Source organism: Ruditapes philippinarum, unplaced genomic scaffold (assembly GCF_026571515.1).
Source record: "Ruditapes philippinarum isolate M1 unplaced genomic scaffold, ASM2657151v2 ctg4902_1_1_1_1, whole genome shotgun sequence".
NCBI lineage: Eukaryota > Metazoa > Mollusca > Bivalvia > Venerida > Veneridae > Ruditapes > Ruditapes philippinarum.
The window spans coordinates 43250-54996 of NW_026857753.1; the positions used below are offsets into that span (position 1 = coordinate 43250).

Genomic DNA, 11747 nt, shown 5'->3' on the forward strand with positions numbered 1-11747 from the left:
ATTTGAACTATTACAAAAACTTTAACGTAAATTCTAAGTCGAAAAAGGGGCATAATTCTGTCAAAATGCTTGATAGAGTTACCTCCTCCTGTCTACAGGTTGGGGTCATGATGGTGAACAAGTGTGCAAAGTTTCAAAGCCATATGTTTATGGACTTTGAAAATATTTGAACTATAACAAAAACTTTAACGTAAATTCTAACTCGAAAAAGGGGCATAATTCTGTCAAAATGCTTGATAGAGTTACCTCCTCCTGTCTACAGGTTGGGGTCATGATGGTGAACAAGTGTGCAAAGTTTCAAAGCCATATGTCAATGGACTTTGAAAATATTTGAACTATTACAAAAACTTTAACGTAAATTCTAAGTCGAAAAAGGGGCATAATTCTGTCAAAATGCTTGATAGAGTTACCTTCTCCTGTCTACAGGTTGGGGTCATGATGGTGAACAAGTGTGCAAAGTTTCAAAGCCATATGTCAATGGACTTTGAAAATATTTGAACTATGACAAAAACTTTAACATAAGTGGTTACGCCGACGCCGACGCTCGGGTGACTGCAATAGCTCTACTTATTCTTATCGAATAGTCGAGCTAAAAAGCGCAACTGTTTTTAAATTACCTTAGTAAAGTTATCCCACTCTGATTTAATCTTTATTTCATAGTCCATAGCAAAAACAACCTTATCACCAGTAGTCAAACCATCTGGACCCTGCCAACTGACTGTGACAACATTATTGGTGCTATTTATAGTAACATTCAGGTTGACAACAGGATCTGGTTTTACTGAAACAAAAACATGTACAATATATCTACATATAATTCATAGATAAAGAGTTTAAATTTTTTAGTCATCTCAAGCATTAAGTTCTATATCAACATCATCAAAGAATTTAGAAGCTTACACATTTGATTAAGGAAATTTAAATCTTTCATAGTTACAAAAACACCAAAACAACTAGTTTTCAATTCATAATATTTATATTTTGGTAAAGTTTCCTGGTTTACTAGGGAGGAGAAAGACATCAGATGTCCCTGCCTGCATTAAACAAAAAATAGCACAGACGTGAGTAGAACCACTGACCTTCTGTAAGCAGGCTGGATAGTAAATCCTCACGTGACATAAGTCGAACCTACTTCTGTCAGTGCCCTTTAACCATAGACATAGTCAAAAACTGCTTCATTTATTAAACTCATCATCAACATCACAAACTTATATAGGCAATGATTCATTTAAATCATAAAAATCATACAGAACCAATCACCAACACGAAAGGCATAACCTGATTTTCCCTCAGGGAGATCACACACAGGAGCCAACAGCAATTAGGAGGTTTCAAGTTAAACTGACACCAAGGTTAAAGGTCACATATTAAAAAAAAAATTACCTTGGAAAATAAATAATCTCTTTTATTAAAACATTGTGGTAACAGCAGACATATGGCTATGCTAGATACTTTTTCTATTAACATATGAATTTAAGTAAGTAAAGGGCCATAACTGAGAATTTTTTCAAAAGTTTTTACTGACAATATGACACATCAAGCACTATAAATGATTATAATACTGGCTAATGAACTTGAGGTTTAAAGTGTTTCAGGGTCATGAAAACTACTGAATATAATGTCATAAAAAAGAAACAATTTAAGTTAGTAAACAATTGAAATGTCTTAAAATTGCCTAATTTTCATATTGGCTATAATTTGGTCTTTCTCATTCATGTAACTAAAATCCCTTTCATGTTTAGTGGCAATTATTTAAACACAGATGTGGCTATTACAATCCTGACCTTCACTTGCCATCAACAATGACCTTGATCTTTAAGGTGATGTATCCTAATCATAGGTATTGAAATTTGATCATATTAGTGCAGTATTATGTGTTATTACTTACATTCAGAAATAAGCCTGTATTATGGGTTCTGATTTGTGCCATTCGTGTTTTTGCCCCGCGCCCCAGCCAAGCGAAAAGTGGAAAACAAAGTTAAAACAGCTGGGGTGCGGAGCAAAAACACGCTAATTAGTGAGGGCGCTGGGCGAAGTTTAATAAATAAACTTTGCCCTGTGAGGGCGGAGTGAGATTTAAAAAATAAAACTGCGGTGTCGGGGGTCAAAAACATGCTAATCAGCGGGGCGCAGGACAAAGTTTTATTAATTTAACTTAGCCCCCCAACCCAGCTTATTAGCGTGTTTTCGTCCAGCATTCCCTCCAAGTCCCGAGCGAAAACACGCTAATTATTAGTTTTCGCTCCACTCCCCGGCTGTTTTATTTCTTAAATCTCGCTCTTGGCCCCCGCGGAGTGAAATTTTATTTATTTAAAATTGGCCCGCGCCCCCGCTTATTAGTGTGTTTTCGCTCGGTGCCCACACCATTGAAACTTGTTAATTTGCAACTTTTCGCTTGGGTCGCGGGGCAAAAACACAAATGGCACAAACCAACCAACATACTGTATACATGTCTATAACTTGATAAGAAGAATTCATCAGGAAAAATTTATTATCCTTGTAGAATCAGTGTAAATATTTAAAGTTTGAAATTCAGTTTAAACTCTTCATCAGCCCTTATATTAATATAACATTTCAGAAAAAAAAAACATACTTAAAGTTACAAACTTTTAAGGTACAGGTATTTACCTATAGACTTGTTTGCTTGTATTTTGAAGGTTTCAATTACTTTCACGCCATAGTCAATATTTTCACCTTTCACAGAAATGTCATATCTAAAATTCTGACCAAAATAATTTTTGTTCATTTTTCCACATATGAGGCTTAAATCTAAACCATTTGAGCAATTGACCACATCTGAACCCCAAATCCTGCAAAACAAATAAACATATACATTTCAACAAAACATATTTATCTATTTTCAAACACATTTTTTACATCCCTAAAGCTATATACATGTACAACTTCAGAAAAATGTATGTTCAGAATTATGTTGTTATATGTTTTGTAAGCTAAATAGAATATATTGTTAAGCTGGGATTTTTAAGTGATTTATGTGTACCTTTAATGAAATACATGTTCATCATCACTATATACATAAATGTGAACAGGTCAATATAATCTAATGATGTTTTTATCACACAAACTTCATGATTGCTTATTTTATTTCACATTCTTAAACAAGAGCTGCCAGTAAGACAATTCTCAGCGCTTGGTGGTAGCATGATAACCTGATTTATACTGTATCTTCTTACTTTATATACAGGTATATAATTATAATTCTGTAAAAGTTCATACTAGAACCTGTTATCAATTTTGTTCAGTGGCTCATAAATATGTGGAAAGTTTAGAATAGCCCTATTCTCAAAGGGGTATAATTCTTTAAGATACAATAAAATTATGACAAGTAAAATCTTGACCAGGACTTTAATTCACAATAAATCTATAACACAGAGTTATATGTCTACAATAATGATCAAAAAAAGAGATGTGTTAAATTTCTAAGTGATAATGGGGATATGAAGCTGCTGCAAAACAAAATGTTACTCTTTAATCACCACTCATATATAGGTGTGAAGAATATTATCCCACTTTTCTTTTATAATAAAGGTAAAAAACTTTGCTTACTGCTTTGCTTTAATTTGTATGAAGGCCAAATTCTTTTTTTATCTACATGTGAGGTGCGTTTTGGCAAATGTTTAATACAAATAAACAAATATGTTAAGGGGAACATTGCAGATAGACAAGTTCTTGTATTGACCTAATTGTAACATAACCAATTAAACTGAACTCAAATTAAGCAGATATATTTTTCTTAGAATAGTACAAATTTGCTTAAAAATTGTAAGCTAACTTAAACTATATGTCAATATCACAACTCGTGTTGACACTTAGCAGAATCAGACTAGCATATTATTTTTATTTATGTATCTGTGTTTTCTCACCAGACTATAAACCCATTTCACTATTAACTGTTAAATTTTCAATTAAAAATATTAATTGACCATAGAAAGTTCAAACTTTATTAACAAGGCAAGAGGGGATAGGCAATATGAAGATTAGGAGGTGGGTGCTGATTAAACATTACATACAGATATTGATGCACCAAATACCTTATGAACAAAATTAATAAACAAATCACAAACAACAGCAAGACAAAAGCAACATTAGAGCACAGAAAAACAGGCAATTTCATTCTCCTAAAACTATTGTTTAACCTAATCAGGTAGTATTACTTCCTTCTTCATTTGTTTTTTCCAGAGATTAAAGATATTTAAGGTTGAAGGTTATTATATTATCATAAATTAACATAAAAAAAAAACCTTAAATATTTTGAAACAATTCTGAAGGGCAAAAATATCTCTTTTTATTTCAGCTTAAACCTTTAAATTCAGACCTGTTTGACATAAATCATGTAATAACAAATATTTTATTGTATAATTAAAGTGATGATCAGTGTTTATTGGTGTACCGACAAATTAAGATACATTTGAAAATCTGTATGTGCTGCTTAATAGCTTTAGAGAGCTTAATGTTTCTCTACATGAATAAGTTACATCATAATTTAATTACTTTCATAAAAAATTCCAAGCTTGACAAACTTAGTATTTGTCCCATAATAAACAGAAGCAGATGTAGCAGAAGAAATACTGTTATTATTATGGAAGTTTCTCAATGGCTTAATTTTGCCTGTGATATATCATGACGGGCCAGCAACAGGAGATTTAAACCTAGTGTTACTCTGTTAAAAAAGGGGCATGCACCACCACATTAGCACACAAAAAAAGCCCTAGCTATCACCAAAGACAGACACAAGTTACCTATGTTTTCTACATTAAAAACACTAGAAGTTTTGTTAAGACGATTCCTAACCATTACACGAATCTGATACTGGGCGGAAGCTAATAATGTTAATGGCGTAGGCTCATTGTTTCTTCTGTCCAACCAGCATGTGAAATTGTTACGGTTACAGTTAGATTCTGGTATTGTAGTCCAGCTTTGGTTATATCTGTCTCAAACAAAGCAGTTTTGCCAAAGTAAGCAGGTTAGATAAAACTCTAAAACATTAACTTTATTAAAATACATGTATAAATAATAAAAAAAATATTGATAAACATCCTGTTTGATTTCTTTGGAAAATTTAAACATGAATAAAAAGGGTTTTGTAAGATAAAGACTTTTAAAAATGTTTAAAATAAATTAAAATCTGAAAACTTTTTTTTTTAAAAACAAAAAAAACTTGCAACTGAGAGCTTTAAATCATTTTTTGTGAAATAACGGTAAAAGTAATAATATTATTTTCAAATCTAAAATGGTAGTCTATGTGACAAAAAAAAAATTTAGACCCTAAAAAGACTTTTTGACTTTATTTTTGGGGCCAAAATTTTTTGTACATTATCAAATTTTCCTTTTTTTGTTTTGGACGGTTACAAATCCAAAACAGAGCAAATCCATAACAGGAACTCAGTATGTTAATGATATAGCAAATCCATAACAGGAACTCAGTATGTTAATGATATAGCAAATCCATAACAGGAACTCAGTATGTTAATGATATAGCAAATCCATAACAGGAACTCAGTATGTTAATGATATGTTCATTTTATATAATGTTACTATTTCTTTCTTTTTCTGAAAACCAAGACATGTATTACCTCTCAGAGAAATGAAATTCTTTAAAACCCCCTATATGTTGATTGTCACATGTTACTGTACATTAAGTTAACATAACATTTTTTTAACATAAATTAAAATTAAAATTGTAACAACAAAAAATTATAGTTAATGAAAAAATAGCTATGTTATTAAGTTTTAATAGACTTGTCTAATAAATAAATAGGCATTTATTATAACAAGAGGGCCATGATGGCCCTGAGGTCGCTCACCTGTATATAGGCCCCCCCCAACCCCCACCCCCTTCCCCCCAATGTTGCAGGGCCAATTTAACCCAAGGGCTTTTATTTGCACAAACTTGGTAGACACCCATAAGAAGATTGTTTCATGCTAAACATCTAAACTCTAGCTCATTGGGCTTTTTAAAAGAAGATTTTTTTTAAGGCGGAGTTTTTACTATACACACATAGTTATAAAAACAATGAAACCCCTGGGGCCGGGCCAGGGCTTTTATTTGAACAAACTTGGTGTAGACCTTACTAGAAGATGTTTCATGGCTTAATATCTAAACTCTAGCTATTTGGGTTTTTTCAAAGAAGATTTTAAGTTTTTGCTATACACATATAAAGAAATCAATGACCCCCGGGGCGGGGGCCAATTTTTGACCCCAGGTCTTTTATTTGAACAAACTTTGTTAGACACTCACTAAAAGATTGTTTCATGCTTAATATACTTAACTCTAGCTATTTGGGTTTTTTTCAAAAAGAAGATTTTTTAAGTTTTTGCTATACACATATAAGGAAAATCAATGACCCCCGGGGCCGTGCCAATTTTGACCCCAGGGCTTTTATTTGAACAAACTTGGTAGACACCTATTTAGAACATGTTTTTTGATGCTAAATATCTTAGCCATAGCTCTTTTGAGTTCTTTAAATAGAAGATTTTTTTAAGTTTTTACTATATGCATATATGGAAAATCAATGACCCCCGGGGCGGGGCCAATTTTGACCCCAGGGCTTTTATTTTTGAACAAACTTGGTAGACACTTATTAGAACACTGTTTCATGCTAAATATCTTAGCTCTAACTCTTTTGGTTCTTTAAAAGAAGATTTTTTAAGTTTTTTACTATAGCATATAGGGAAAATTCAATGATGCCCCCTGGGGCGGGGCCAATTTTGACCCCAGGGCTTTTATTTTGAACAAACTTGATAGACACCTATTAGAACATGTTTGATGCTCAATATCTTAGCCATAGCTCTTTTGAGTTCTTTAAAAGAAGATTTTTTAAGTTTTTACTATATGCATATAGGGAAAATCAATGACCCCCCCGGGGCGGGGCCAATTTTGACCCCAGGGCTTTTATTTGAACAAACATGGTAGACACCCATTAGAACATATTTCATGCTAAATATCTTAGCTCTAGCTCTTTGGGTTCTTTTAAAAGAAGATTTTTAAGTTTTTACTATATGCATATAGGGAAAATCAATGACCCCCCCGGGACGGGGCCAATTTTGACCCCAGGGGCTTTTATTTTGAACAAACTTGGTAGACACTCACTAGAAGATGTTTCATGCCAAATATCTAAGCTCTAGCTCTTATGGTTTTTTAAAAGAAGATATTTAAAGTTTTTTCTTTCGGTTGCCATGGCAACCAGAGTTCTGCATGGAATTAAATTCTTTGAACAATTTTTAAAGGTGACCACCAAAGGAACATTCCTGTGAAGTTTGGATGAAATTGGCTTAGTGGTGTATGAGGAGAAGTCATTTAAAGTAAAAGTTTACGGACGGACGGACGGACGATGGACGGACGGACGGACGAAAAGCCATCACAAAAGCTCACCCTGTCACTTTGTGACAGGTGAGCTAAAAAAGGTACATCAATAATTACATAAGTTTTTATTAAAAATTAGGTTTTAATTAAAACTGTGATCAAAACAAATCAAACTGAATCACTTAAAAACACAATAAAAGGTAACGTTATCATAATATTAGTGTAAATAAAATTTGAGGAAGAATTACACACAGCACACACACACAAAATTTAAAGAAATGGTAAAATTCACCAAAAACCTCAAATATAATAATATATCACCTTGCTATTTATAGGGTTAAATTATATCTGAAGGGAAGACCTGTAGAAAAGAAGTTGCATGTGTTGACTCATTGATACTTTATTGTAAATTGGTAAATAAAGCAGTTTTAAGTTATAACATAATCAAATATTATGAGACAATATTTCAGCAAGAATGTCCTGATGGCAGTGGATTACACACCAGGCAAGGCAATCATAGTAGTTGTTGATTAAAGTTGAACTTTTAAAAACTTTTTAGCTCTGCCGGTCATTTTTCTCAGCAGACCAATTTTTGGAATATTTTTCACTTTAAAATTTCTTATCGACTTTTTGTTTGTGCTCACGATGTATGCAACAATACTTGAAGTAAAACAAGAATTGGTTTATAAAACACTATCATAACAAGTCATTCTGTTACATGCATCTTACAGTCAAATGCAAGCAGTAGTTAACATATAATCTTTAGCTAACATAGAGATGTTTGTTTCCTATATTAAACAAGCCAAGCTTATCTCAGTTAAATTAAAAATTTCATCTCATATATTATAAATTTTTCTATTAGTTTCAAATAATTCAATGAGACTGAATTTTATGTTTAACATATACCAGTATAATCGTAATGATGATACATGAAGATAATGACAGTAAGTCAATATACTCCTCAAATGTGTTGTCTTATCAAATTAATAGACTGTCTCCTATTCAAGGTAGGACAAATCCATTATACAAATACAACAGGTAAAGGTAGAACCATATATAGAATAGTTAAATTAATGTAACTCTATTTTCTTGACATAGCGAGATAAAAATGCTTGATCTTGTGATGTAAAAATATGCCTGTATTAGCATACAAAATCAATAATCATAATATTATGTTTAACATCAGTTAAACTGGCTAGAAAACTCAAGGAAAGGGATAATGAGAAAATCATTGTTTGAAAGTTGGTTTGAAAACTGGAAACAAACACTTCTATCTTGCCCAAAATACATGCATTTCATTACACACTTAGTCAAGCAAAATAGTAGATAGAGTTTATCATTAGAAACATGCATGTATAGTTTTCAATCACCAATAATGCACTTGATTAGACATGGACTAATAGAAATACAAAGTGTAATATAAACAAGATATGTTTGTAAAACATGTATGCCCCCTATCAGCAGCCAATTAGTCATGTGATAAGGTTATTATGCATGACGTCTGACCCAGTGATCAAACAATTAATAAGGGTTATAAAGTATCTACTGGTCATGACCTTGACCTTTGACCCCTTGACCCAAAACTCAATAGGGGTCATCTGCTGGTCACGACCAATCATCATACAAAGTTTGAAGTTCCTAGGCCTAGGCGTTTTTAGTAAATTGATCAGAAACCGTTTTAACCTACAAGGTCAATGTGACCTTGACCTTTGACCCCAAAAACAATAGGGGTCATCTGCTGGTCATGACCAATCAGCATGCCAAGTTTGAAGTTCTTAGGCCTAAGGGTTCTCTTATTATTGATCGGAAACCGTTTTAACATACAAGGTCAATGTGACCTTGACCTTTGACCCCAAAATAAAAGGGGTCATCTGCTGGTCATGACCAATCACCATGCCAAGTTTGAAGTTTCTAGGCCAAAGCGTTCTTTAGTTATTGACCAGAAACCGTTTTTACTTACAAGGTCATTGTGACCTTGACCTTTGACCCCTTGATCCCAAAATCAATAGGAGTAATCTGCTGGTCATGACAAATCACCATACCAAGTTTGAAGTTCCTAGGCCTAAGCGTTCTTGAGTTATTGATCAGAAACCGTTTTTACTTAAAAGGTCAATGTGACCTTGACCTTTGACCCCAAAATCAATAGGGGTCATCTGCTGGTCATGACCAATCACCATGCCAAGTTTGAAGTTTCTAGGCCGAAGCGTTCTTTAGTTATTGATCAGAAACCGTTTTTACTTACAAAGTCATTGTGACCTTGACCTTTGACCCCTTGATCCCAAAATCAATAGGAGTAATCTGCTGGTCATGACAAATCACCATACCAAGTTTGAAGTTCCTAGGCCTTAAGGTTCTTTAGTTATTGATCGGAAACCGTTTTTACCTACAAGGTCAATGTGACCTTGACCTTTGACCCCTTGACCCCAAAATCAATAGGGGTCATCTACTGATCATGACCAATCACCATACCAAGTTTAATGTTCCTAAGCCTTAAGGTTCTTTAGGTATTGATCGGAAACCGTTTTTACCTACAAGGTCAATGTGACCTTGACCTTTGACCCCTTGACCCCAAAATCAATAGGGGTCATCTACTGATCATGACCAATCACCATACCAAGTTTGAAGTTCCTAGGCCTTAAGGTTCTTTAGTTATTGATCGGAAACCGTTTTTACCTACAAGGTCAATGTGACCTTGACCTTTGACCCCAAAATCAATAGGGGTCATCTACTGGTCATGACTAATCACCATACCAAGTTTGAAGTTCCTAGGCCTTAAGGTTCTTTAGTTATTGATCGGAAACTGTTTTTGCTTTCAAGGTCAATGTGACCTTGACCTTTGACCCCTTGACTCCAAAATCAATAGGGGTCATCTACTGGTCATGACCAATCACCATACCAAGTTTGAAGTTCCTAGGCCTTAAGGTTCTTTAGTTATTGATCGGAAACCGTTTTTGCTTTCAAAGGTCAATGTGACCTTGACCTTTGACCCCTTGACCCAAAATCAATAGGGGTCATCTACTGGTCATGACCAATCACCATACCAAGTTTGAAGTTCCTAGGCCTTAAGGTTCTTTAGTTATTGATCGGAAACCGTTTTTGCTTTCAAGGTCAATGTGACCTTGACCTTTGACCCCTTGACCCCAAAATCAATAGGGGTCATCTACTGGTCATGACCAATCACCATACCAAGTTTGAAGTTCCTAGGCCTAAGGGTTCTTTAGTTATCACTCGGAAACCATTTGGTCTACGGACCGACGGACCGACGGACCGACAAGTGCAAAGCAATATACCCCCTTTTTTTCAAAATGGGGGCATAATAACTAACAGACAAAGCCATGCCCATATTATAATTATACATTGAACATTCATATATATGTCAGTTAATAAACAGAAAAATGTACACAATTATATAAATTACATTTGTAAAGAGGATTTTTATTCACTTATTGAGTTTTTGACAACATTTTCTGGTTTTCTACTCTTATTCCCTTGAATGGAATTTAATGGTAAAATTTCCACATTATTTCTATTTCTTTGAAAAATGCCATCAATAAGGACCAAACCTTTACATATGTGAAATTGCCCTCAAAATGTACTCCCTAGAATTTAGGCAGATAAATTGGAGTACTTTCAGAAATTGCATGTGCACCTACTCTGAACAATGAAATGTCAATCAATTCTTCTTGAAATAATAAAAACTTACATTTTGAACTCCATGGACCACTTTATTGGTATATTTGACAGTTTGCTCAATGAAAATGAGCATGCTAGATCTTCATAATTTCGGGATATACAAACAAGATTCTTCGGCTCCCCAGGTGCTTCTGTAATAAAATATAATCTAAACTTTTTATTTCATTTCCAAAAAAACTATAATAAAAAATTTATGAAACTAACTTCTACGACAACAATGAAAAAGTATAATAGTACTAAGTATAATTTTTACACTGGAAAAATATTTAAAAGTGTTTAGAAAACATATATAAATTATGCATATAAAGTTAGTTAAAACTTTGTGGTTATACTTTTTAGACCTCTTAAAGATTCAATGCTTACTCTGCCATTAGCTTAACTTTTATTAATTTGGCTACCTGGTTTTCTTACCTGTGTTACAATATTTTGATCAAATTTTGTATGAAATCAGTAAAACAAGCTGCATGATTTGGCTAAAAGAAATTTTCTTACAGGGATTGACATTTCAAATTTTACATATTCAGAGCCTCAATTCAGTGATGAATTAAAATAAAGATATAAATGTCACCTCCTATGTGTACTGGTTTAAATGACTCGTTCATCTGACTGTCACCATATCTACAGTTATATGTACCAGAATCTTCTACAGATACATTGTCAATCATCATTTCTATAGTATTCTCTGCTGTATGATACTTAAATAAATCAGCTGCAAGAACCTCATTACCCT

The 11747-nt window shown here is 33.4% G+C and overlaps 1 protein-coding gene across 4 annotated transcripts in view; it reads right to left on the reverse strand.

The window, feature by feature from the left end:
* The window catches only part of LOC132750839 (uncharacterized), a 61573-nt gene that overhangs the window by 26861 nt on the left and 22965 nt on the right, over positions 1-11747 (reverse strand). For all 4 annotated transcript variants that reach the window (XM_060740891.1, XM_060740890.1, XM_060740889.1 and 1 more), the window contains exons 4-7: positions 11586-11745; positions 11028-11148; positions 2629-2810; positions 618-781 (exon numbers count right to left, since the gene is read on the reverse strand). In XM_060740891.1, coding sequence (XP_060596874.1) covers positions 618-781; positions 2629-2810; positions 11028-11148; positions 11586-11745 — 627 coding nt within the window. The remainder of the gene's footprint in view (positions 1-617; positions 782-2628; positions 2811-11027; positions 11149-11585; positions 11746-11747) is intronic.